The sequence below is a fragment of the Camelus bactrianus genome, chromosome 7, assembly GCF_048773025.1.
Source record: "Camelus bactrianus isolate YW-2024 breed Bactrian camel chromosome 7, ASM4877302v1, whole genome shotgun sequence".
Taxonomy (NCBI): Eukaryota; Metazoa; Chordata; class Mammalia; order Artiodactyla; family Camelidae; genus Camelus; species Camelus bactrianus.
Window position 1 is genome coordinate 60,477,975 of NC_133545.1, and position 27,208 is coordinate 60,505,182.

The window sequence follows — 27,208 nt, forward strand, 5'->3', positions numbered from 1 at the left end:
AAGCAGGCAGGGGCTCCGGCCGTCGGTGCATCAGTCCATCTTTCCGGCGCCTGTCCCAGGCCATGGCGAAGCTGTTGGTGCTCACCATTTTGGGAGTGGGACTGGCACTCTTCAGGGACCACCGGTCTTCTTACCAGTAAGTTGGGGTGTGGTGAGGCCTGCAGCCCAGGTCCTGTCCTTCCCACGCCCTGGCCAGGCCCAGCAGCACCCCCACCCCTCCCCACCCCACCCCACCCCCAAGCAGGGCCCAGGCTCTTAGAAAATCTGCTGACAAGGGCTGGTTACACATCCCGTAGCGATTTCATAAATATTTTTCCAACTTTCCTGAGCCACCTGAAAACATACCCTTACTCACAGCCTGGGAGGTGGGTTAGGGACACAATTTTCATCCGTGTGGGTGGCCAAGTTGTTGGCCTGAACAAATTAATTTTTCATGTAGACCCGCGGTTTTTGGCTATAGATTCACTTTTCAGCGTCACTACAAAACAGATAACCAGGCTGGTGGTGCCCCTATATTGTGTGAACTAGGGAAGAAACCCTGCCTTGCCTGCCTGGCGGTGGCACAAACCTTCCCAGCTTGGAGACTCTCAATCTGAGGCCACACAGAGAGAGACAGAAAACTTGTGTTTGGAGCAGAGCCGGTGAGAGCGAATGGGTGCGTGCTGGCTCACCTGCTCCCACTGGGGGCTGAGGGGAAGAACCCTGGCGTTGGCATTTAATGTTCTGGCTCTTGCTCTGTCCCTTCCCTTGTGGGATCTTGGGCAAATCACTTTACATCTCTTAATATCAGCTGTTTCAGTAAGCCTCAATCGAGGCACACTCATATACAAATCACCTAACAGTTTGCCTGGGACATAGTAACTGTTCAATATATGTTTGTGCCTGCCCTGCTTCTCTTAAAGTACGTGTAAACCGTTAGCTACTAGACAAAGGGAAAATAAGGTTTTAGGAATGTATCAGTGGTTTTGTAATAACTGTTTATAGAGGTTCAAAGTCAAGAGATCACCCTCATCCCTAAGGCTTAATCAATAATCTCTCAATATTTACTTAGAAGTTAAATATTACTAAAATCAAATTGAACATTCTGGATTAAAAAAAAATCATATGGCCCTATGGACTGGTTGGGAATTTATGTTCAGAATAGGTTTTTGTAACTATTGGGCTTTTTATTTTTCCTTCTAATTGTTGGTTGTTTTGGAATCACAAACTGTTAGGAAAAAGAAAGAAACAGTGATTTGGGGTTTTTAATGATGTAAAAATTACAATTTGTGGGTTTTCATTAATCACGGTATTATTTGTTGCCAAAGTATATATATGTAAAATGTGTGTATATAAATACATTATACACACACACACACACACACGGCTTGTGGTATTACCCTGGGATGAAAATAAATGAGGTGTAAGTATCTAACACCCCTTCTAGGCTTTCTCCTTTTGATTCTCCATTTGCATTTATCCCTGGGTTTGTTCTGCCCACATTCTGCAAGTTGCCCCACACCAAGATATCTTCTAAAGAATTACAGATCTGCCAGGAAGGAGTGAGGGTCTTTCGAGTGTACCATCCATAATTTACTCTGAGAATGGAAACTAGGCATTTTGTATAGGTTCTTGTGTAAAAGTATAGCAGTACCACCACCACCCTAAAAAGTTTCTCTCTCAACATGAAGTCTTAGCTTATTTGATCCAACATTAATATTTCCCCAGGTTTGTTCCCTGGAACACAAGTCACAAGACTTGCTCCATAAAAAAATAGGCTCCTTGGACAAATATATTCGGGAAATGTCTGTTTTAGCCTTTTCTCAGAGATTGACAATGCATTCTGGCATATTGAAATCTTTGAAAAGTCCTTCAGTAGAAAATACAAAACAAAAACAGGAAACGATTTTGCTTCGTTTAATCATTTCACAGACTTACTTGCCCACCTCCTTCACTCCTTTTTTTTTTTTTTTTTGTCCTATCTGTGAACATCCTGTAAAACACTCTGGTGTATAGTTTGAGACAAATTATTCTGTACCATTGATTTGCACTAAGACTTAAATTTCAGATGAAAAAGTTTGGTCATTAGGGGAAGATTGGCCTTAGTTTGTGAGCCCTGATTCTCGTTTGTCTGAAGGGACCAAAGCAGACTCTGGTCATAGCTTAGCATAATGTCAGTCTCTGGGAGTCCTCTTGTTGGCCTTGCCTGTAGTTTCCTTTTGTGGATAGGGTGCCTGCAGGGGACACTTTGCGATGGGGTTGTTGCAGTGGAAAGACCTGGTCTCGTTCATAAGTAAGAACTTACTGTTTGACTTTCAGCACCTGGATCCAGCAAGTGGGGAGTGAGCCTCAGTCCTTGAACTTCTGGCTGTAATCAGATGACTGAGAAGGGAAAAGGAGAGTAGGAGTGGGATGGACCTTTGATTTTTGAATGGAAAAGAGGCACAGAACAGCCACAGCAGGAATAGGGCCATGCAAAGCTGGGAGGATGGGTGGTTATGGGGGTAGAGGGTGGGTGCAGAGCCTTCAAGCAGCCCAGGTCAGTGGAGGAAGGGAAATTCCACCCGCTGTTGGAAAGGCTCTAAAGCCTCCTTACCCAAAGAGACTGTGGACCAGATGCACGAGCAGCACCTGAGCTTCCAGGATTTGCAGAATCTCAGGCCCCACCCCACACAACTGAAGCAGAATTAGCCTTATTTCACAAGCTCCTCGGGGGATTTGTATGCCTGTCTCCAAGGGACACTCATTCCTGAATCACCCATCTTAGAACCAGATCAAGAGATCCTGGGCGATCAGTAAATTACCTTTATTCCCATTTTAAAGATAAGGCCCCTGAATCCCAGAGAAGATCATGAATCTGCCTGCAGGAGAGAAGGGAAGCAGTTATGTTCTGAGACCTGCATCAGGGGCAAGCCAAATTCCCAGAGTGGATACATCCTTTTCTCTTCAGAGATGGGGTGTATGGGAGTGGGGCAGGTTCACAAGAAGTTATATAGGCCTAGGGCTGGAGGGAACTTGTGAAAAGATTCTAGTTGTGCCTGGGGTGGGGAAGGAGGGGAACTGGGGAGGCTGATGCTTCTGAGGTGATTGCAGCACAGGGGAAGGAACTAAGAAAGACTAAGGGAGCTCCCTCGACCAGTATTCTTCCCTGCCCATCTTTGTATTTGGCTGCTGGTGGCCTTGCATGGTGTGCACTGCTCAAGTCCAGGGAATGTCTTGGACTACGGTATGAACAGCGCCCCCTGGAGTATGGAATGTTGCAGCCCAGCATCTCTGTGGCAACTTCCTCCAAAATGTCCATTGTAATGTATGAGACCACTGTGTTTCCCTTTATTAGAAGGAAATGTCAAGGCTAATTTCTGCTTTTCCCATGCCCACTCCAAGAAACACATGCTAGTGGGAAGAGGGCAGTGGGGGATTCCAGCTGACCTGGGTTGGATCTCAATTCCACAACATTCAAGTCACTTTACCATTCTGAACCTGTTTCTCCACCTAAATATTACAGGATCATGGTACATATCACATTGGAATATATACACACACACACACACACACACACACACACACACACACATACACACATCTGGCACAAAGAATATACTCTGTAAATGTTAGCTTTTATTATCGCTGTATGTTATCTCAAAAATCTACCTATGAATGATCCACCTAACGAGTGATACTTGAATATATATCATGATAATACCTCACTGAGACTCTAGGATAAGGACAATAACTCTCTGGTCTCCCCTATCCATGCAACCAACATCATCTTCTCCATCTGATGCACCAGACTGCTAATTCCACAAAACAATTCAGCTGAGTACCTTCTGTCTGCATGTCCTGTTTTTGCTGGAGGGATAAATTAGGATACAGTATCCACTCACAGGTTTCAGAGTTTACTGTTGAGCAACAGGACCAAAAACTGATTACTATAAAACAATATGGTAAAAGACTCCATAGATGTATCTGTGAAGGTTCAGGAGGATAAATGGAGTTATTAATCCTATCACAGAAGATCAGGAGGAGCTATAGACTGTCATGAGTAGGAATCTTCCTGGTGGATTAGCAGGTAAAGGACCAAGTGAAGGGAAAGCTTGCATGAACAAGTGAAAGGAGGTGAGAAAGTGATACAGAGAAAAGGGTCCTTGGTGTCATGGCACCTGATTTCAAATCCCAACTCTGTCCTTTTAAATAAGTGACCGCAGGCAACCTACTTAGCTTCCCTGGCCTCAGTTTTCTTACCAGTTAAAACAGGTAAAGTATTAATCATTGCCTCAGAGGTGGCTGAAGAGATTAAGAAAGTATCTGTAAGAGCCCTCAGCACAGGGCTTGGCATGTAGTAGGACCCAGTAAGGAGTACTGAAGAATAAGGAGTGTACAGTGGCAGAAAGTAGACTGGTGAGGGTATGTCTGGCTCCAAGGAAGGTTCCAGAATGGACTTCTTAATGTATAGCTAAATATCCTTACTTTCTTTTGTAAGGAGCTGGCATGTATTTGCAAAAAATAATTCACAGCAGGGAGTATGTGATTTCTGGCCAGAGTTCAGTGGCTTATAAATCAGCCACACATCTCAGACATTGAACTTTATCCCTTAGACCTGGAACATTTGGACTTAATCAAGCCCTTGACAAGATATTTCCTGATAATTGAGAATAAAATAGAAAAATATGAGCTGGATTATAGTAACACAGGCTGAATTGTCTTTTGGCATGTCCTCCAGCTTCCTGAAAGCAGTGATACTGGTAAGTTTTGCTTGAGCAGAGGACTGAATGTGATCCTTGCATTCATACTTGAGTTCCGACTCCAGCTCAGCCACTTTATAATTTTGTAGCCTTGGAAAGCCACTGCATCTTAGTCATCTGTAAAACAGGGAAAACAATACCTCCAAGAGATGTTTAGGATTAAACGAGAGTATATATAGTACCTGAACTGTGGCAACAGTGGTTATTCTGTTGAGATTTGACTTGTTTTGGCCACAGATTTGAACCCAAAGTTCAGACTTCTCTCTCATGGAAGATGATCTCTAACCTGGAAAGGGCAGAATAATCACAGTCAAAGGGAGCCCAGTGCTGACTTTAATGCTTCCTTACCTACCCTGGCCTCCCTTTGACTGATGATTCTGCTCTTTACAGGTTAGAGATCACCTTCCATGAGAGAGAAGCCTGAGTTAGAATAGGGGCTGATCAATTCTGCTTTCCTCTGCCCATACACACACACACATAAATATACACACACATAAATATACACACACATAAACATACACACACATAAACATACACACACATAAACATACACACACATAAACATACACACACATAAACATACACACACATACATAAATACACACACATACATAAATACACACACATACATAAATACACACACATACATAAATACACACACATACATAAATACACACACATACATAAATACACACACATAAATACACACACATAAATACACACACATACATAAATACACACATATATAAATACACACACATATATAAATACATATACACATATATATATACACACACATACATAAATACACATACATACATACACATACATATACACACACATACACACATACATAAATATACACACACATACATACACACATACATACACAAATATATACACACACAATATACACAGATAATATACACACACATAAATATACACACACGCACATACATACATATATATATTTTTTTCTTTTTTAATTGAAGTATAGTCAGTTTACAATGCTGTGCTGTGAACCCATCACTTTTAATGAACTTTGCAAACCAGGCTGCATGCCTCTTATTCCTGTGTGATTTTGACTCTAAAAAAAGCTAATCTGGCTTCCCTTGGCATTTTTCACAAGTCTTGACCTACTCGGTGATTTCATGTCATTGAATCTCTTCTGTGTCACTCTTTGTATTGTCCTTGACTATGACCACCACCCTTAGCATCTTGTATCCTCTGAGTTCCTTGGGGCACTCTGTGAATAGTCACTGAGCTTTCTCTAGACCACTATTTTTCAAAATGGTGGGTCACAAAATCAGCTTAGTAGTTATATCTAGTATTTATTTTTATTTTATTATTTTTTAAATTGAACTGTAGTTGATTTACAGTATTACATTAGTTTCAGACATACAACGTAGTGATACAATATTTTTCTACATTATACTTCATTTATAGTTATTATAAAATATTGGCTATATTCTGTACAATATATCCTTGTAGCTCATTTGTCTTACCTCTTAATCCCCTAACCCTATCTTGCCCCTCCCCTCTTGCCTCTACCCATTGGTAACCACTAATTTGTTCTCTGTATCTCTGAGTCTATTTGTTTTGTTATTGCCATTCATTTGTTTGATTTTTTTGTTTTATTTTATATATAATATTAAGATTCTACATGTAAGTGATAACATACAGTATTTGTCTTTCTGTCTGTCTTATTTCACTAAGTATAATACTCTCCAGGTCCGCCTATGTTGTTGCAAATGGCAAGATTTCATTTTTTATGTCTGAGTAGTATTTCTGTGTGTATGTGTGTGGTGTGTGTGTATGTGTATATATCTATACTATATATCTATATCTATGTCTATATCTATATCTATATCTATATCTACCACATCTTTATCCATTTATCTGTTAATGAACATTTAGATTGTTTCCATATCTTCGCTATTGTAAATAGTGCTGCTGTGAACATTGGGGTACATGTATCTTTATAAATTAGTGTTTGCATTTTTTTGAGACCCAGGAGTGGAATTGCTGGGTCATATGATAGTTCTCTTTTTTAGTTTTTTTGAGAAACCTCCATACTGTCTTCCACAGTGGCTGCAACAATTTACATTGCCACCAACAGTGTATGAGGGTTCCCTTTTCTCCACATCCTCACCAACATTTGTTATTTGTATGATTAGCATTTTTAAATACATGAAATAGAATTGAATAAAAAGTTAAGAATGTATGACATGTATCAGGGTGAGTATTCTTTTGTGAATCAGGTTTAAGGTGTGTGTGTGTGTGTGGTGTGTGAGATGTGTGTTTCTACCATACAAAATGCTTTTACTAATGTGTATCTTAATTGGAAAAGTTCGCAAACTGCTGTTCCATAACTTTACCTTTTATTTCTTTATTGCCAACTTTCGTGATGATAATACCAGATTTCTTTTGTTGACATATCTTTCAGTGTCTCAGGTCATGGGAGCAGATCCCAACTTTGAAGTCTGCTTTCTAAGTCCACGTCCGTCCTTCAGGGAGCCACCCTCTCCTTGCAGGCCAGGCCTTCCTCGTCTATCCATTGTCTCTGGGTCTTTAGCACCCAAACTGGTGGTTCTCCACTCTGTGCCTCAGGATGAATTGTAGTGCTTTAACAAGGCTGATTACTAGACCCTACTCCTAGCCTCTTAGCTCAGACCCTCTCAGAAGGTGGAATTGATAGTCAAAGGTGTGGTAGTAGGAACGTGCTACATTTTTTCCTGATTGAAAGGATGAAAGGTCAGTCACCCCCAAATTCCTGTTGTCTTATACCATGCTGTTAAGAATTTTATCCAGAGTGTGCAGTCACCCCTAACCCATCCTCCTCCTCCTGTGAGACCCAATACCAGTAAGGCAAGTGAAGAATTTCTCCACCTGTCTATCTTTAGCCAAAAAAGATTTCTAGGGATTGTTGGATAATTGTTGCTACTCACTGTTATTATATTGTATCATTAGTTCTCAAAAAAACTGTTTATTGTTTAAATCTCTTGGCTGTCCTAATGTTGTGGTCCATTTCTTTCAAATGTCCCATCAATAGCTCTGCTTCATGCAGGCAGCCTGCTGGTACTTCCTTCTCACGTCTGTTGCTTTTCCCTTTGTCCTTCCTTTACATGCTCCCTACAGTGGATGTTTATGCACTCAGTTTTAATAAGTTACTTTTGTGTGTGTGTGTGCAATGCCTTTTTAGATGCTGGCCTTGGGTATGATTTTCTGAAGTTATAAATCCTTTAAGCACATCTGCATTTTTTGAGTAACACACCCGAAAGCAGATGCCCAGTCCAGGCTTTGGGGCCAGATTGGGCAGACAGGCAGGAGGCCCATCTGTCAGCAGCCCTAAAACATCGGTGGAATAAATTGGAACCATGTTGCTATTTAACCCAAATTTCCACTTAGGACTCCTGACACAGCTGATGAAATAGTTCCTGTTCTGCCAAAGTGCACAGAGCCCTGGAGAGGAAACTCCTTTGTGTATCTCTCCAGCTCTGCTAAATAAATACTGAAAATGCTGTGCCCAGAGGCCCCATGTGCCTTGTTCTGACCTTGTCTGGTAGAATCACTGAGGTTCCAGGGACCAACCCTGGGATTGAAATCCAGGCAAAGTTCAGTTAAAGAGAACTTTATTGGCTGCTTACCTTTGCAACTTAATTATTATTTCTGACTAGTTTTATGCATGTTTTATTCCTTTTTTTCTCTTCCAGAACACGAATGGCTGCTTTCCGAGAAATAAAACCAGTAGAACTTCCCAACTGTAAATTAGTAAAAGGAATAGGTAAGTCTTTGAATGGAGGGAGTATCTCATTTGAACTTGCAGTATTATCTTGCTGTGTATTTGATTAATACACCTGTTTAATTTTGTTCAAAAATAAAATTATGAACCAGGAGCGTATTATAAGACAGTAGCTAGTTATGAATACCAAATTACTTGACTTCTGACTTTACCAACCTATTGCCAAGGTTTTGAGCGTGTTTTGATCATTTGCTTTTGTTCCGTCAGTTTAGCAAAAACAATAGTCAGACAGTGTTTGATTTTATGGTAATATAACCTGAGCAGATGGCAGAGGAGGGACAGAAGAGGGAGAAAAAGCAATAAGTAAAGGCTAAAGTTTTAAAAAGACCTCATACACCTTTGCAGTCACCTCAAGGCTTCTCCCCGTGGATCTCTCTTTTAATTCTGGGAGGACAGTTTTTCCCAGAAGCCTTAGCAGATTTCCTCTTAGATCTCATTAGTCAGAGCTAGACACCAGGCTGCCATCCTAGCTGCAAAGGAAGCTGGGAAAGTAATTATGGGGCTTCCATTCTGGGAGGCAGGCCCATGAGCAAAGATAAAAGGGCTGGGGAATAGCAGCTGATCAGCAACTCACAGGCAGTGTCGAAGGACTCAAGTCTCCATCTGACTTCAGCCAGCCAGCTTTGTTATTTGAGAACAACTTATTTGAGATTTATGCTTTTACTGTTTTGAAGGTTCTTTCAAACAATTATTTATTTCAGTTAACTGAGCTTGGAAAGACTAGACTAGATGACTTAATGCAGTTAACCTCAGTAAGCTTGGTCAGATATCTTATAGTTCGATATTTCTTTCTAAAAAACAAATATGATATTGAATTAAATATCTTTGGATATTTGAAAAACAAACATCTCCACTAAGAGTATCCATACCAAACCAAAAATCTAATTTGTCTCAAGATTGAAATTCAAAAAAAAGTATGTGTACTTAAAGCATAACTAACTTGGTGATATTTTACTGATGTTTATAATTAATGGTAAATGCACATTTGGCATTTGAACTGTACCCCCATTTTAACCAAAACATTTGGAATTTGTTTATGTTTCCAATATGGTTTTCAAAGAGTTTATTTGATTTGGAATTATTAAGTATCAACATATATTGGGAGTTTATTCTGTATCTTTAAGAAAACAGCAGGTTATTTTCAAATAACTATCTTTTGTGCATTTCATGAATTTCCATCAACTTTAAGAGGTTTCAAACTCTGAGGAAAAGTTCTAGTCCATCAATTTAAAACAAATATACTAAGTGTAAATTTTAAATACACTTAATTTATATGAATGTCTTTTAATTTTTAAGTAATCATATTGGTCAATTTGAATAAATAAATGATAATTATTCTCAATCTATCAAAGAAGAGCTACGTATGTAGCCCCATTTTCAAGTTAGGGGTGATAAAGAAAGAGACCCCTCACTTCCTGCAGCAGCCTGAAATAATCTGTGCTTTCTGTTCTCTTTTCTGACAGAAGCTGGCTCTGAAGACTTGGAGATACTTCGTAACGGTCTGGCCTTCATTAGCTCAGTGGGTGTTTCCTTTCATATACTGTTCTCTGAACCATTTTCTAGGACCAGCAGCTTAAGCCTTTCGTTTCTGCCCTCTATACACCAATGCCCATCTTCAAGCAAAATGAGCAGAGATATGGTTTAAAAAACAAACTGTGTATGCTTTCACACTGGTGTTATGATTATGATCATATGTGTTCTATGCATATGTGTGTTCTATGATTGTATATGTTCTATACATATTACTGTGTACACAGAACTCTTACATTCCCTTATCTTCCATTGTGGCAATTTGTGAGTCTGATGAGCTCAAGAATGGCTTCCCATTCATGTGTCTATTCCCTGCAGTCTTTAAGTGGTGTATTCAAATATTTGCTGAATTAAGTGGAGATATATGTGTGTGTGTGTGTGTGTATGTATCCCTTCACATGTCATTTAGATTTTTTCCTCACACTTTTCAGAATAAGCCATTTAGTTTAAAATTGTTGATAGGTCATTCCATAATTTCTAAACTTTAGAGAAGCCATCATGTTGTTGAACCTCTCCTGCATACAGATCGTTGTGATATAGCTCAAAACAGAAGAAATTATCAACCTAGTCTAGGACAACAGTTGATAGGATACAGCATACAAGTCACCCAGTCATTGAAAACCCTTTGCTGCCTGTTGAAATTTACTTTATCCAGTTTTCTCCTATGGAGATAGAAGGTGAGTCATCCTCTGCAGAAGTGTTTTATAAACTTTTCTTTTAAGCCACAGAATATATACTTCAAGCAAAATCTTATAGGGGACCCCAGGATCTAAAACCAATAGCAGCTGTGTTGTTCTGACCACAGGCTAAGAAAGGAGTTGTTCCCTGAACTCACTAGACTCTTCCCCTAAACTTTTGTCTCTGAGATGCTTCCAAGGAACCTGCCAAGGGATGGATCAAAAACCAATGTTCTCTCCATGTTTCTTACTTATATTAGTGAAGCCTTTTAGTAAATGCCTCTTTGGTCTGCTCTTCCAATTTTTTTTCAGTCTTTCTCATGGGTTGGTAGGTGTGACTTTCAACACTCATGGCTTTGCAGCTGGTGATGGAAGGGTCTGTGCCTGTTGTGTGGGGTTGTCTGGTGGAGTATGTGGCTTCCGAAACCCATGGGTCTATTGCACAAGCCAGATAAGGGGCTTCCTAGGTGGGCCTGTGGCCTGAACCAGACAGTGTGAACCAACTGCCATCTACCACCTTCATCAGCACTTGAAGTATTTGTAATGTGGTTGTGTTTTCTCCTCCATTATTTTATAAGGGATTAAAATATCCTCAAATAAAGAGCTTTGAATCCAATGAGCCTGGAAAGATACTTCTGATGGACCTGAACGAAGAGGAGCCGACCGTTTTGGTATTGAAGATCAAGGGAAGTAACTTTGATTTGTCTTCATTTAACCCTCATGGGATTAGCACATTCACAGATGAAGGTAACAATATTTAATGTTTATTAAAAATCGAAAAAGAAAAGAAAAACAGAAAAAAATGAATATTTCTTTTCATCCAGCTACAGTGTAATCATGAATAATGTTCTTAATTCTGGGTTTTAAACTTCTCCCTATATTAATTAAATATAAGAGTATAACCATTAAATGATTGAGATTTGTAAAGCACCAAATTTTTGAAAATACCAACATTCACAGTATCCCTATAATTACTATAGTAATAATACTCAGCCCTAGTCGTTATCGGTTTTTCCATTTTAAATAATTTTATAGGTCCAGCCATTTACAGGAATAGGTTTTTCTAATGTAAAGCACCTGCAAATTGTAGATCCTGACGGAAAGTCACCGTCGATGCCCCTAACCACTGGTTCCTCTGTTTGTCTTCGCACTGCTTCTCCACATTTTCACATGTTGCCCCCCTCCCTTATGCCTTCATCCCATTTCTTCCCTTCTTTTTGCAGCCATGTCCTTGGGCTCTATATTAACCCTCAACCCCAGTTGTACACACAAGCACCTGGGGAGTTTTAAACAGCCAGATGCCCAGGCGGCAGCCCCACAGATTCTGATTCAGTCGGTCTGAGGGAGGCTTGGGCAGCAGTACTTGTTACATGTTCTCCAGGAGATAAAATGTAAGAGCAGGGTTGAGAACCATGTCTATCCCCATGGGCTCCATCTCCTCATGAGACAGTCCCTCCTTCGGTCCTTCTTCCGTACTTTCCCATTGTGGGAAGCTAAAATCGTTGCCTTGGAAATCATCAGCGACGTCTCTATTAACCAATTCTCTCTTCCTCTCCTTCCCTTCTCCCCTTCTCCCTCCCTCCTTCCTTCCTCCGTCTCATTGTATGCTGTCCACCGCTCTGTCCTTCAAGTCAGTCTCTCCTCCCGGACACACGCATCTGCCCTCCTCCTGATTGTACTGCAGGTTTTCTCCCCTCTTCATTGCTTTGTCACTCATTTCAGACTCTCTGAGCATTCCCCAAAGGACTGATCTTTCGCCTCCTCTTTATTTTCTCTATTTCAGAAAGTTCAGTCACGTCACAACTGTAACTATACCTGTTTTCTTGGAGAACACCCCCAAATATGGGGTATTATTATTGTTGTTGTTGTTATTTTAATCAGCCCTTCAGTTCCCTCCCTTCTGCTTAGCAGATACTTCTTTTGGCTTCCCTCCTATAGCCCCAGTAAACTCAAAATGTCAAAAAGTGTTCTCAATCCTTTTGTCTTCCCTTCTTCATGTCTACCCCTTATGAATTCCCTTCTTTCATATATATACATATATACACACACACACACATATATATGAAATACACATTTAGATATATTTCCCTTCAATAGTCTCTTCACCCATTTATCAACATGGTATTTTAATTTAAAAATATTTTTAAGGGCAAAGAAACACAGTGTTGGGTATGTGTATACTCTGTTAAATTAAAATGGGGAAATAATCACACAAGTATTATGCAGGGCCTTCTATAAATTGCTTTTGCGTTAAACACGACATCACAGACTCCTTTCTCTGACAGTGCACTTAGAGCTGCTTTGCAATGGCTGTTTAGAATTCCATTGCATGGGAGTACCATGAGATAGTTCATCTGTTGATGGATATTCAGCCTGTTCCCACCTTTAGGCTCATTGAAACGATGCCAAGGTACACATGCTTATACATACATCTTCTGTGAATATTTGCTTAGGATAAATTCCTAGAGGTGGAATCTGCTGTGCACAATGTGAATCCGGGTTTTAATCCTCCCTTATGTTTGATTTCCGACTCCCTCCCTCCTCAGCCATCATCAGGGACTTTTGGTCCTTCTTGTCAAGTACCTCTCATGCCCTTCCTGCCTTTTCTCGTCAGTGCCATCCTCCTGGTCCAGTGCTTTCTCTCCACATGCATGGGTTACCACAGACCCACAGGTCATGTTACTCCTTGGCTGAAAGCCTCCTAGAAGCAAATCCTGGATCCTTACCCTCTGCCCTAACAGGACTCACTGTGGTTCCTATTTCTCTGGCTTCAGCTGTCCCACTTTCACTCCTCCTACTCCAACCACAGCCTCACTATAAAGTGAATGTGCCGAGGAAGCTGCTGCCTCAGGCCCTTTGCACACTCTCTTCGCTCAGCCTGGAACACTCTTCCCCCAGATACTCACATAGTTCAGTTTCTTATTTCATCTAGATCTCTGCTTTAACATCATCTCATCAGAACTTCCTTGACTCCCATGAAGAAGACGTCTCATTAGTCTCCATCTCTTTATCTGGCTTTGTTTCCTCTTTGTAGCACTTAATGCCAATTAAAGTAAACACTTGTTGGTTGAATGGACTAAACAGGAGTCTCCTAGCTGACTTCTCTTCAACTTTCTTCATTTCAACCTACTAAACTTGACACTGTTTTCCTTTAAACCCCCATCTGGTCACACCGAAGCTCTCTAAGGACTCACTGCTTCCGAAGGTGAAGACTCTAGTCTGACTGCACTCGCTGACTCTGATCACACCTTCTTGACCACTTAGACTGGTCTCTTTCATGACCCGAAGTCGAGCTGACTCACAGAAGCTGCTCCCCTTTGATGTTCTCTCTCAGGTGTTCTTTTTATGGAATTTATCATCTCACACTGTGTAAATTATACCTGTGCACACCTTTTCATGTTGCTATTCTTCACGCCTTTTATCTCAACACTGCGCCTTGCTGAGACCATTGCAATAGAAAGCTTAACAAGCTCTTTGGAGTTTTAGTGTCAAGGACTGCCCATTCTTAAGTTGAGGATTTTTTCCAGCTCTGGAGTCTGGAGTTTTTAGAGACTGTCACAGGTTCTTCCTTTAGCCATTTTTCTTTGCAGCAGTCACAAATGCTTCTCTCTAAAAAGAAATGAAAATATTCCATCTGCCTGACACCCTAAGTACTAGTTGGAGGTGGGTTGAAATTGCTTTTTGGAGACAGGGCTGACAGCTGAGAGCCCAGTTAATGTGTCAATTTTTGTTTTTAATCTCTTCTCAGATAATACTGTGTACCTGCTGGTGGTGAACCATCCATATTTGAAGTCCACGGTTGAGTTGTTTAAATTTCAAGAAGAAGAAAAGTCACTTTTGCATCTGAAAACCATCAAACACCAGCTTCTCCCTAAGTACTGGGATATGTCTTATTCCTATTTTCCTTTAACAGGGGGTGGGTAATCCACTTACAGTTTTCCCTTTAGGCTCAGGGGGTAGGGGGGACAGGGAGATAATGGCAACTCTCCTTTCTAATGATCACAAACTTCTCCAAATGTTCTGCAGAAACTTGTGAGGATTCAGGCCCCTCCGAGAAGACCCATCCTCTTCCTCCTTCGTTTCCCAGCTTGGCTGGATGCTGGTTAGGCTCCTGGCCTCAGAGAGCATTCCTTTGAGCTCTTACCATGAAAAAATTCTGCTCTTCTCCAAACCCAGGCTTAGTATTTCAAACCTAAACCGATTTCATAGACGAATTTCGCATTTTGAGCTGATTTGCTTATTATTTATTTTTATATTAAAAAATAGAATCTTAGGTGTTTCTGTGAATTAGAAACACAAACCTAAGAGGAGACAGGAAATCTGGTGCCTTGAAGACCTACCTGTGCTGCCTCTACTGCTGTTTGTTTGCACACGATTTTGGAAGTAGCAGATCTGGGGTAACCATCAGCTTCATCCAGGGTTCCTTGACAATGTAACACACAGGGAAAGAAAACACCCATGGGTCCCTGATCCCCACCAACCCAGCACAAAGTTAACGTCCTCACTTGCCTTAGGGTTTGGTTTATGAGGTAGTGATGGATTTAGGACAATGCTCTGGCATTGTGTTCCCAAATGATTTTTATCCTCTAATCATTATGACTTTCTAGAATCGCAACCTCTATTTGAATAATTTACCTGCTGAATTCAAGTATCTCAGTATTTGTAAATCTAGGTTTCTTTTAAATTGTGTGTTATTTGCATGCAGGTTCCCAGCAGAGTACCTGGTAAGTGGTATGTGCTCAGTGTTACCCGTGCTCTTTGCTGTCCTTTCTTCCTTGGTGGGTTTGAAGATGAGGAGACTGAGATTGGAGAGAAATGGAGTTACTGGATGCAGGTCAACCAGTTAGTGTCCATTACAAACTGTGGTCCAGGTCATCTTCTGCGTGGTAGTTCAGAGAACAGCTTTTGGTGGGAGAGTTTATTCATATAATCATTCAACAAGTACAGTTTGGGAAGAGAATGAGGCCACTGAGTATCTGGAGAATGTGCCAAATACCAAGATCTAAATTAGGGAAAAGGAGGCAGGATGTTATTAAAATAATAGATTATTTTGTAATTTTTTACAAATACCTTCTTAATTAGGTTTTATTATGATATCATTTTGGATTAAAAAAAATTGAGGCCTGGACTATTTAATTTGCCCCAGGTGACACCGTCAGTGACGGTGCAGCTGGGATTATAACCCTGGTAGCTTGAGTCCAGTGCTTATGCTCTGAGCCACTATGAAATAGTGAAAACGTATTTTCTCTGTTTTACCAATTAATCTTGGGAATCAACTTTGTCCAATTCCCCAGGGTTAGTGTATTTTTTTCTGGGCGGTTGCAAATATATTGGTCTTTGGCGATTAGGACCAAACTGAAAATAGCCATAGTGCTACAATTAACTAAAATTCTGCTCTCTAAACCCAAGGACTAGCCATGGATAGTTTCTGCCTTGTATTGATGGTTGTTTATATGGTTGTTTATAGCATTAATAGTCCAATGACTAATCTATTATAATTTAAGCATGATTTTAATAACAACACAGTGGCCATTATTGGTCATTTACTACATGCCAGGCGTGGTGCCAAGGTCTTTGATTCATTATTTCATTTTCTTCTTGCCTCAACCTTTCACAGTATAGAGAGGCTCTGAGTTCAGTGACATGCTGTAGCCCTACAGATGATAGCTGGCAACGCCAGGCTTCAGATAGAGTCCGTCAGCTTTCACAGTTAATACCCTAAACCACGCTGCTCTGCTCCTTTTTAGGAGAGACAGCAAAGGGTACAAGGCATACAAATTTCAGAAATTCACCTTTAAAAAGGGGGAAAACCCAGCCTGCAGGCTGCGCCTGGAGCCTGTACAGACTAAGCCCAGATTCCTAGACCCTTTTTTCTCTCGTGTAGTGACAGTGGCTGCCATCGATGGAGGGCTTAGTGGGTGGCAGGCTTGCTGCAGAGCAGAGGACAGGCATTGTCTCATTGAAATTCCCACTGCAGCTCCACAAATGAAGATTCTGACCCTTAGTCTTCTACTAATGAGCTGTGTGACTTTGGGAAAATCATTTAACCTCTCTCTACAGATGAGAAAACTGAGGCTCTGTGTGCTTATCTAACTCGCCCAGGAGCCCAGAGCTGCGTCAGAGGCGATGCTGGCTGCGCTGCCCTCCGCAGTGGAGCAGAGATAATTCTCTCCCAGATAATGGCCCCCGGGAACTTCTGTCACCTCAATCAGCCAAGAATGACTCACTTATGTGTTCGCTGTTGTACCTATTAAAGTAGAAAAATAGACTCATATATCTTAGGTTTTCAGTAACACAGAGAGAATCAGAATCAGAATTAGAACAACAACAACAGAAAAAACCACAGCATCCTATTTCTGAGTGTTCCTGCTCAGGGACATTTCACTCAGTTTAGAATCATGAAACTTTACGGCTGGAAGTGACCCTGTAGGGCTGAAAGGTGGACTAGCCCATCTCATCCTCCCTGTGTAGATCTAGGACATGATTAATTTCCCCTAAATCACACAGCTAATAGTAGCAGACCTTTAACTAAGATACAGGTCTCCAGATTGCCAGGATTTTTTCCGTTGCCTGATGCTGCCTTGGACTGTTCTCTATGAGAGGAGGGGTCTACATGAGCATAAAGAAATGTTGCCCTGATAATGATTCCTGGCCTAGTTAATGTCTACTGCATATAGTCTGTCTACACACACACACACAAAATAGGACTATTTTAAAGATACAGTTAATAGGATTTTTATGTTCCATTGCTATACTAACCTCTTAGGATTTGTTAGAGGAATTACTGGCTTTGAGGATTGTGCAGGTGAGAATGATTTCATACAGTTCTGTGCCATAACAGCTGTGGGGATGGCTCCATTCCACATCTTCATTTTAGGAGTCGACATTAATAAATGCCAGGACACAGCCCTGTAATGTACCTGCCTTCACCTGCATGTGTCATGTGTATGTGTTCGAATTTCAGTGTGAATGACATTGTCGCTGTGGGGCCTGAACACTTCTATGCCACCAATGATCACTATTTTGTTGACCCCTACTTGAGATCCTGGGAGATATATTTGGGTCTAGCGTGGTCAAATGTTGTTTACTACAGTCCAAATGAAGTTCGAGTGGTGGCCGACGGATTTGATTTTGCAAATGGAATCAACGTTTCACCTGACGGCAAGTACGTGAACTCTTTAAAACGTCATGCGTGTCCCCAGATTTCGTCAGACATCTTTAGAACACATTCTTTTCCTAAATAATGTGATGCATTTTAACATGTCATCCCAGTAAGAGGAAACTGGAACAGAATAGGAACTGTCTTAATTTTTTAGGGGGTAAAATAGATCAAATCAAAATCTTCTGTTTTGTGAAGACATACTCTTTTAAATTTCTTTCTTGGGGAAAAAAAGGGCATATCAAGGCAGGGAGGAGCATAATAATCGTTTAGCATTACTATACAGCTTTGCTTAGAGGGAAGATTTTTTGAATGGGATTAACGGTTTGTAAGTAAGTGTATATCAGCAGTGCTGGTCTGTGACAAGACAAAGAGCTTACACCAAAATGTAAATCCAGGCATTGCTTCCTTGTCAAGAAAGTGTTGCTTTGGGGGGAAAAGTCAGTTTCACTAAATAGAATGATTTGTGATGCAGTTGATTTACATTATTATCTGGTGGTGGCCCTGAAACAATTCACAGACCAGCACTGGGTCCCATTGTATGTGTATATGTGATGTGTATACACACACACACACACACACACACACACACACACACACATATTCCTCATCTTGTATCATCAAGGATTTGTGACATACTTAGACTATTCAGAGGGTTAATAACATAGTTAGAGAAAGCAACAGAGGCAGCTTTCAGGGATTCATATCATCTTCTGGTCTTCAGAAATAGCAGATAATCCAGCAGTCGTTTCTCTCTCTGTTCTGGGATGCCTTGTGCTTAGACTGGCCACACATCCTTATGATGAATGTGACATCGTACTGTGTGCAAAACAATCAATCTGCAGGGTCAGGACCAGACTCAGGGCAGAGGGGAGGAAGTTTTCTGCTCGCAGATCCGGGCCAAGTGCCTTGTCTTCTCTCATCCTTTCTCTGGCCTAAAACAAGGGGCTGGTGGTCAAGGGGCTTCCCTGCAGCCCACCTAAGAGAACTCAGTATCCTTGGAAACGGAGAATCTGGGGCTTGCCACTATCTGGGCAAACCAAGAGAAGCACTGTGATGCTTTTGGCTCCCGGACATGAAGAGCTGGTGTTAGAGCTCAGTTCCCTCCCTACTAATGGGGGCCAACTAGCTTCCCACCTTTAGAGATAACTATTCAGAGATTAAAACCCCTTTGTTCACTGTCAAGTCATTGAGTTCTTTCAGAATTTGGTGTGCTTTGAGTTGGATTCCATTTTTCAGTCTCTAAGCAAAGTTATTCGCTAGGAAGAGTTATTACAACTTCGCGGTGACCTTCTGAATCACTTTACGAGCTTTGATGTAGCACTTTCTTCTTTGAAGGTACGTCTATGTAGCTGAGTTGCTGGCGCATAAGATTCATGTGTATGAAAAGCACGCTAATTGGACTTTAACTCCATTGAAGGTAAGATGTATTAACCCTGTAAGTTGGCAGAGTGATAATTAGATTCTAATTGATTTGCGAAATTAAAAGTAAGGGGGAAAAGACTGTCTAATTGGAGTGGGTGAGAACCGATTTTTCACTCCTGTGTTTAGAGTCACCAGCATTGTGTGTGTGTGTTGTTCACTTCCGCTCAGCTGCAGATCGCCTGTGAAACTTGGAGTCTTTCTGCTCTAGTGAATTTCAAGCTTGGCATTGTGTTCTTCAGCCTGCTTCCTTCTTTCCTTCCTCCCTCCACCCCCCACTTTCTCTCTCTCTTTTTCCCTCCATTGGAACAGGCAAGAAGAGTAGCATCAACTTGTATCTAACAGGGCAGCGCTCCACACAGTATACATAAAACCTGAGTACTCACGGTGGCCACCAGGTGCCCCCACTGCCTGTCACGCAGCTGCCTGTTTCTCTGGCCCTTGCCCCCCCGCCCGCCCACACCCTTCCCCCCCGCCCAGCCTCTCCAGCCTGAGTGCTTCTGGAGCTCACCCAGCAAGGCCCTGCCTCAGCACCGGGCATGTGTTCCCCTGCTCAGGTGTGCCTCCTCCAGTGCCCATGGCAGTCTCCTTTGTATCTTTCCAGATTTCACTAAGATGTCACTTTACCTCATCTAAACTTGCAGCTTTGCTCCTCCCTAAACACACACTCTCTCTCTCTCACACACACACACACACACACACACACACACACACACACACACACCCCTTCCTGTCTCCTTTACAGCTTTATTTTCCCTTCAGCATCCTTTGCTAACTTTTTTTTTTGAAAATTTTCAGGGGTTTTTTGGGGGGATGGTAATGAGGTTTATTTATTGTTTGTTTGTTTAATGGAGGTACCAGGGGTTGAACCCAGGACCTTGTGCATGCTAAGCACACGCTCTTCCACTGAGCTATACCCTCCCCTTGCTAACATGTTTTGTATTTTATTTATCCTCTCCATTATCTGCCTCTCCCACTAGGGTATAAGCTCCACAGGACAGATTTTTTTTTTTTTTTTTTTTTTTGATGGGTTCCTGGAAGAGTTCTCACCCCTAGTAGGCACTCAACGAATTAATTGTTAAATTAGCGTGGCGGGTCTGGGCATTCTTCAGGGGTTTGTTGTCTACCTGCACCAATTCTGATTCAGCCTGAAAGTTTGGATCAAAAGGGGTAAAAACACAAAGGAGAGGAAAGGAAAAGTAAAAGCAAAGTGGAGCATTACGAAGGTAATGCTTCCCAAAGGCACAAAGACATCGCTCCCCCGCCGTACCGCCCAGGGCATGAAGCGCTGTCATCAGGCCCGGAGTGATGAGCCTGTCAGCACATTTCAGGTACTGCCCTGAGGGGCTTCACTCCAGGAAAATTACCTTGAAGCAACATCAAATGTAACATCCTGTTTGACATTCAAAATCACTGGCAGGGCTGGTTTGGCATTAGCTGAAGTAAAATAGAATTTCACACACCCATACTGGCTGAGGGAATAAGAACAAATTGTAGTTATAACAATAGGTGCTTCTGCAAATTGAAAGTTAAAAGATTTTATAAGAATTGAACCCAATCCAATACACATTCATCACAGAATGATAAAGGCGCGGCTCCTGCCGAGAGGGGATCGAGGGCAAAGGCTTGTTTCACATTTGGCTCCCATGTCTGACAGCAGATCGTGCCCGTCTCCTGACTTGACGGTGCAGTTGAGACCCCCACCCTTGACCGTGATGTTGTTCTTTCTTTTGAAGGGTCATGTTAATTAAGGCCAGGTAATTAATACTTGGAGTGCCAAGAAATTTGATAAACTAGCTGGGACTGTTCTTAGAATTTGTAATGAGACATGGACGGGTTTATGTCAGTGAAATATTACTCAGCCTTAAAAAGGAATGAAGTACTAATTCACGCCACAACATGGATGAATCTTGAAGATATTATGCTCAGTGAAATAATATAGACCCAAAAGGACAGATATTGTATGGTTCCACTTATATGAGGGACCCGGAATAGTCAAATTCATTAGCAGAAAGTGGAATGGAGTTTACCAGGGGGTGAGGGAGGGAGGACTAGGGGAGCTGTTGGGTGCAGTTTCTGCTCGGGCTGATGAAAGGTTCTGGAAATGGGTAGTGGTGACAAATACAGGACATTGAAATGTGAGTCATACACTTAAAAATGGTTAAAATGACAAACTTAAATGTTTTGCATATTTTATTGCAATAAAAATAATCCCCTCCTCAAAAGGAAAAAAACCTCCAAGACACAGCCAGTGATTGAGTCTCACTTCAGTGAGTTCCGGTTCTCTAAAAATTGGGTTATTTATTAACAGGGATACTGTTTTCCCCAAAGAGAATAAACCATTGTTTCCTTGACCATGGAGTGTAAACATTTCCACTGGGCTTTGTGGCAGCATGAAACATGGTACGCATGAGCATCGTGGTGAGTTAGTATCACTAGGAATTACAGATTTGCAAGGGAAGGGTTCATTACTGAGCCCAAGATGGGCTCCCTGCTGAACTGCCAGCTCTTGCTTGGCAGGAACCAGGCGTGCCCCTTGTCAGCAGGTGGCCGTGGCAGGAGCTCAGTAATTGTGTGTTGAATGAATGGGACCCCAGGCTTCTGTGTCCTCCTCCCAGCCCCCTTCCCCACCCGACTCTCATCTCTGCAGGCTTTCATCTGCATTAAAATTCACCAGTTGGCAATGGCCCCTTCCAGAGATAATAGCAGAGCCCTGAGAAAACATTTTCCTCACGGGAAGACTTTGACACATCAGCCTACAATGTCTTGACACTGAGAAAGCCGGGGTTTGGGGGATGGAGAAGACTTGGAGTTGATTTTGGCCAGAGGACGTTTGCTCAGCTGCTTCCTTTGGCCAAACTTTCATGTTCCTGGGGGGAGAGTGAGTGATGGCTCTGCCTCAGTGCTTGAGCCCTCTAGTCCCTCCACGGCCACGGGGGGATGGTTCTCATTTTGAGTCGGAAGCTCAGGGCAGCGCGGGCTCGCCGCGGTGTCTGCCCACACGCTGGCCTTCGTGATGAGTCACCACCAGTTATTACCGGGTCTCTGGGCGCTGAGGTATGCTGGCCTCTGTTAGAGGTAGGCGGGAGATATTGTTTCTCCAACTGAGAGTTAGAGGTAAACAAATAGATGTGATTTCTCCCCGGTAGAAGGCAGCCACGATGATGAATGATGGAATTAAGAATCGTTGATATTATTTATGATCCCGGTACAAAGCCTCGACAGCAATCTGTGCAGTCATCACATGCTTGTGGCTTATATTTAGAAAATAAACAGCAGAAGAACAGGGAGTTGAATAACATCAGGGAGCTAAAGAAGAAACTTTTCCTCAACTCCAAGGAAAAAATTAGACCCCGGGTGACCATTTCTTCTCTGGCTGCACAGCCTGTGATTAGCCATTAAAGAACAGCCTACCTTTCATTGATGTTCTCAGCAGAAACGAATCTACATTGCCTGGTTGTTTTTGGAAAGCTTATAAAAATATCATTTGCACATGCCATTTTAGAAGGAACTGTTTTGTGCTGCCCTTAAAACTTTTTTTCTTTCAGTTTTAAGTTCATTGCACAGATGTTATTCCAAATGCTTTCATCTGACCTCTTAACAGTCTTTCTTCATTTTCTGATCATCCCCCTCATATGTCGTGGAAATTGGCAGAATACTAGCATGAATGGAAAGCTAGAGGAATTCTCCGAGTGCTAGTGAAATGGGGCAGAATTGTCATGTCCCTGGAGCCAGGAGTGTGGTGACCAAGGACATGATGATAGTTTTCCCTGATATGTTGCTCCTCCACCTCTCAATTTTTTTTTTTTCACTTTCTGTCCTTCCTTCTCTCCTTGGTTTTAATCCGAAAGTCCCTGGACTTTGACACACTCGTGGATAACATATCTGTGGATCCTGTGACAGGGGACCTTTGGATTGGATGCCACCCCAATGGCATGAAAATCTTCTTCTATGACCCGGAGAATCCTCCTGGATCAGAGGTTAGTTTGAAAAATGAATCGTATCAGCGACCTTATTCCCAGCTGTTTTTCAGTTGAAAACATAAATCTCAATTATGTGTGCAAATAAAAGGGGGACATAGATAGATGATCCAAATGGTCAGATAAAAAAAGGAATTTGACTTTGGGAGGCATTTGAGTCAGTCTAGGCAGGAGACAGATGGGACATGTAAATTGGGTTATTTGAGAGGATTTAATGAGAGCACTATGTTCAAAGGTTTGTGGACAGGTAGGGATGAACAGGGGATAATGCAGGACCCCAGGGCTAGCATGGGAGGCAGGAAATGGTTACCAGAAGCCAGAACAAGAGGAGAGCTGTGTGTGGAGAGGATGCTGGGAGAAGAGCCTCCCCTCCTGTTGAGGGATGTAGCCAACCAGCAGGGCCCCCCCAGGGAGGGAGCCTGGAGTAAAACCCCACCTCCGTCTCAGGCCTCCCACCCCCCACTGCTGCTGCTCCTTGGTCAACCCTTAGCAGGAGGCGGAGGGCGAGGGGGCCCTGAATGGGCTTTGTACAGGCTGAGCAGAGCGGACAGTGGGCCTGGAGAGCTTGGTTAGGTTAGCCAGTACTGGACTGGGGTCCATATCTTTATTTCAATAGTGAGTTTCTCCAGCTTGAGAATTCACAATAGTTTAAAAATTGTGATGTGCCATATTGCTACGGTCTAATCATTTGAGTTACCTGCGTTCCTGTTCAGCCCCCTCTTCCTGTGTGTCAGTACATGCACACGTTCATGGAACGGACCAGTCCTGAAGCAGAGCTGGCCATCTTCTCTAAACCTTCCCGGCAGAATGGGAACATAGATCACTTGCTGGAATGATCTGGGCCCAAAAGACCTCTTCCATCTTAGTTATAGTACCCCAAGACCCTATTCATGTCCGTGGTCTTTTTTCGGTGGACTGTTCTGGCAAAACAGAGAATTTGAAACTCACTCTGCCATGGGCATCTGAACATTTACTTTGAGTTACCTGGGGTTTTCTATTTGGAGTTTTCAGTATGTACTAGTTATACTTGTTTACATCAAATACATGGTATAATTTTTGACATAGTTCACTGCTACGTATTCTTTTTAAAGCTGAGTTTTACGAGTCAGTCTCATCCCACCCTCCACCCCTGAAAAAAGTTTTTTTTTTAAAAGCTGGTGTCTCTTGGATAAAAAACAAAAACCAAATGTGTATTTGCAGTGACACGTTGGCCCATCATACCCATTATCTCTAGGTTTGCAGGACAGTTTTGATCATGGTGAATGGCAATCCTTTGTGCCTGTTGCTGGTTCGTAGCTATTAGGACTGCTGTGTGGTACGCTGAATAGAACTGAAGAAAGGTACGCTCTGGCGTGTTCACTGTTCGCAACTGGGCAGAATGTTAGATTCTAATTTGTTCTTGCTTGTTAGCTCATTTGGTGAACTTGGGTCATTTGCTACAGCATGAACTTGGTTTGCTGTTCTGGGAAAAAAATACTTCCTTACTAATGATGAATCTCATAAGGAATAGCAAAAAGTAATAACAATTCATCATCTAATGCACTGCCCCATAGAAGAGTGATTTAGTTTATTAGAAAGTGGCTTACTTAAGCCAAGGTGCACCATCCACTATTTCCCAGTAAGTAACTGCAGCATTGTTAATACTATAGCAATTTCCTAAAACATCTGTCTTTGGTGACAGCTGTTTTGAACAGGTCCTTTTATTCTTATTTATTTGTTTAAATTCCAGTATGGTTTATTTCCTTTTATTGTATTAGTTTCTGACATCTGTTATCACGAAAACTATTTTGATATCCTTTTCAATTAAATTAGTACATATGCCATTACAAAATGTAATTTATACACTAAAAGTTAATGTACTACATTGCATGATAATTGGGAGTTCAGAAATGCATAAACATAGATTCTCTTGTTTTCAGAATATTCTAGTTATCACTAGTTACAAGAGAGTTACTTTTGTGAAGTTAAAACAATTGTGATAACAAAAATAGCAACCAAAGTAAACACTGTGTTACCACTAGCAAGTATGTACTAAGTATGAAATCAGGTGAGTTCATAACTAACATCTAGTTTATTCATGAAGAGGTCCTTTTAAATGCTCCCACTGACCCTTTAATACACAAGCGCTAGCATGCCTACTCTGCCATATTTGGTGTTTTTGTATATAGGGGTCCGTTCCTCAAGTCACCGAATTTTATCGTAAAGGCTTAAGAATAACAGGAATGTAGAGTTGAAAGGGAATTTAGAGTTAGATTAGTCACATCCATCTCATTCTACAAGTGGGAAACAAACAGTTAAGTGGAAGGTCCAAAATGTGACCCTGGGCTCTGGCCTTATGGTGTGCTCGTTATAGTATGTGAATCATGTAATTCTTTGTTGGCCAAAATGATCAAATATCGACTATTACATATAGTCAACTTAAATACTACTATACTGTTGCTAATGACAAATCATATGAAATATGCAAATATGGAAGGAAACTGAACTTATCTTACACATTTAGAGTTGGGACCTTAAGTTCAGAGGAATGGTAAGTGTGGTATAGAGATGTGTTCTTTTCTGGGCAATACTCTTTTTTTTTTTTGTTTTTATTGCCACATTTTAAAAACCAAGAATTAAGTCTGAATATCTAAATTCCTAGCTTATCTGAAACCACACAAAAACTGGCTAAATTCCAGCATGGAGATAATTAAATAATTTGACTATTACTGAGTTAACCCAATCCCTCATTTACCATAGTCCCCATGGCTCCTTAATGTCTCACACCCAGGCTGTGCTATTGACTTATGCCTGGCCTCTACAGGCTTCTGAGTCTCTGTCTCTATTAAAGATCACCTGATCAAAACCTGCCATTTTGCCAGTGAGGAAACAGTGTCTTATATAGATAGTAATTTTGTAACAAAATACGGTTTACCTAAAGGCTGCTTCTTATGGAGAAATGATCCCACATTTAAAGTTATGTTTCAAGTGACTTTAAAAAGTACTCATCTAATGTTATTTTTTGATAGGTACTCCGAATCCAGAACATTTTAACAGAGGAACCCAAAGTGACAGTGGTTTACGCGGAAAATGGAACAGTGTTACAAGGAAGTTCAGTTGCCTCTGTGTACAAAGGGAAACTGCTGACTGGTACTGTGTTCCACAAAGCCCTTTACTGTAAGCTCTAACAGGCCGATTTGCACCCGGGCCCTGGCAACTGTGAGCTCATTTCAACCGGTTGCCCCATTTAAGAGACCACAGTGATCTCATCCAATGAATTGCTGACCCTAAATTTGGACATCACAAGAGATGAAAGTGTGTTTAACTGGGAACAGATACGATGCATAAGGCCTTTTAGAGAGTATGATATCGAATCAGTCTTGGGATATTTGAAAACCTCATTTATCAATAAAGATCCTTTTCAATCAAATTGCTAGAACTGTCATGTCAGTTGTCAGGCCTTAAGTTAACCGTATGTGACCCAGAAAGCACTTTCCCTAAACACGTGTTCCCTGAGAGCACCTGAGCTTCCTGCTGCCTCAGAGCCCCGCACTGGCTCGGAGTCTCCGGCCCCCGTGCCCGACGAGCAGACGTGCCCTGAGGAGTGGCCCTCAGCTCCGGGCAAGTGTCCTGACCAGTACACTTAGACTCATCCCCACTCCCCCTTCTAATATGATGCTCCTAGTAAACAGAGACCTGCGACCCCAGCTCTCCTACTCTTGCACATTCGCTTCTCCTCTGGAACGGCCTGTAGGAAAATCCTAACATTCTTGGGAGTGTCATCATACCTGACGATGATGAGTGTCTGTTATCTCAGTGTGTACATTTCAGCTTCTCTGACTTGATGAAAGGAAGAAATTTGTTCACTTCGATGACTGGATACAGAAGGAAGCCCATAATTGATTCAGGCAGAGCTAACTGTCCCAAAGGCAATTATT

At 41.7% G+C, this 27,208-nt stretch overlaps 1 protein-coding gene across 1 annotated transcript; it reads left to right on the forward strand.

The window, feature by feature from the left end:
* The first annotated feature begins 1 nt into the window (after position 1).
* PON1 (paraoxonase 1) lies at positions 2 to 26,700 on the forward strand. The gene is made up of 9 exons (XM_010972548.3): positions 2 to 136; positions 8,435 to 8,505; positions 9,987 to 10,042; positions 11,309 to 11,477; positions 14,479 to 14,605; positions 17,695 to 17,895; positions 19,228 to 19,309; positions 23,163 to 23,291; positions 26,300 to 26,700. The coding sequence occupies exons 1-9, from the start codon at positions 63 to 65 to the stop codon at positions 26,456 to 26,458; spliced, it is 1,068 nt and encodes a 355-aa protein (XP_010970850.1). The 5' UTR covers positions 2 to 62; the 3' UTR covers positions 26,459 to 26,700.
* The last annotated feature ends 508 nt before the right edge of the window (positions 26,701 to 27,208 follow it).

Coding starts and splice junctions, on each gene's coding strand:
- PON1 (XM_010972548.3), top strand. CDS start 63: ATGGCGAAGCTGTTGGTGCTCACCATTTTGGGAGTGGGACTGGCACTC. Junction 14,606..17,694: donor AAACACCAGCTTCTCCCTAA/GTACTGGGATAT, acceptor TTCGAATTTCAG/TGTGAATGACATTGTCGCTG. Junction 23,292..26,299: donor AGAATCCTCCTGGATCAGAG/GTTAGTTTGAAA, acceptor ATTTTTTGATAG/GTACTCCGAATCCAGAACAT.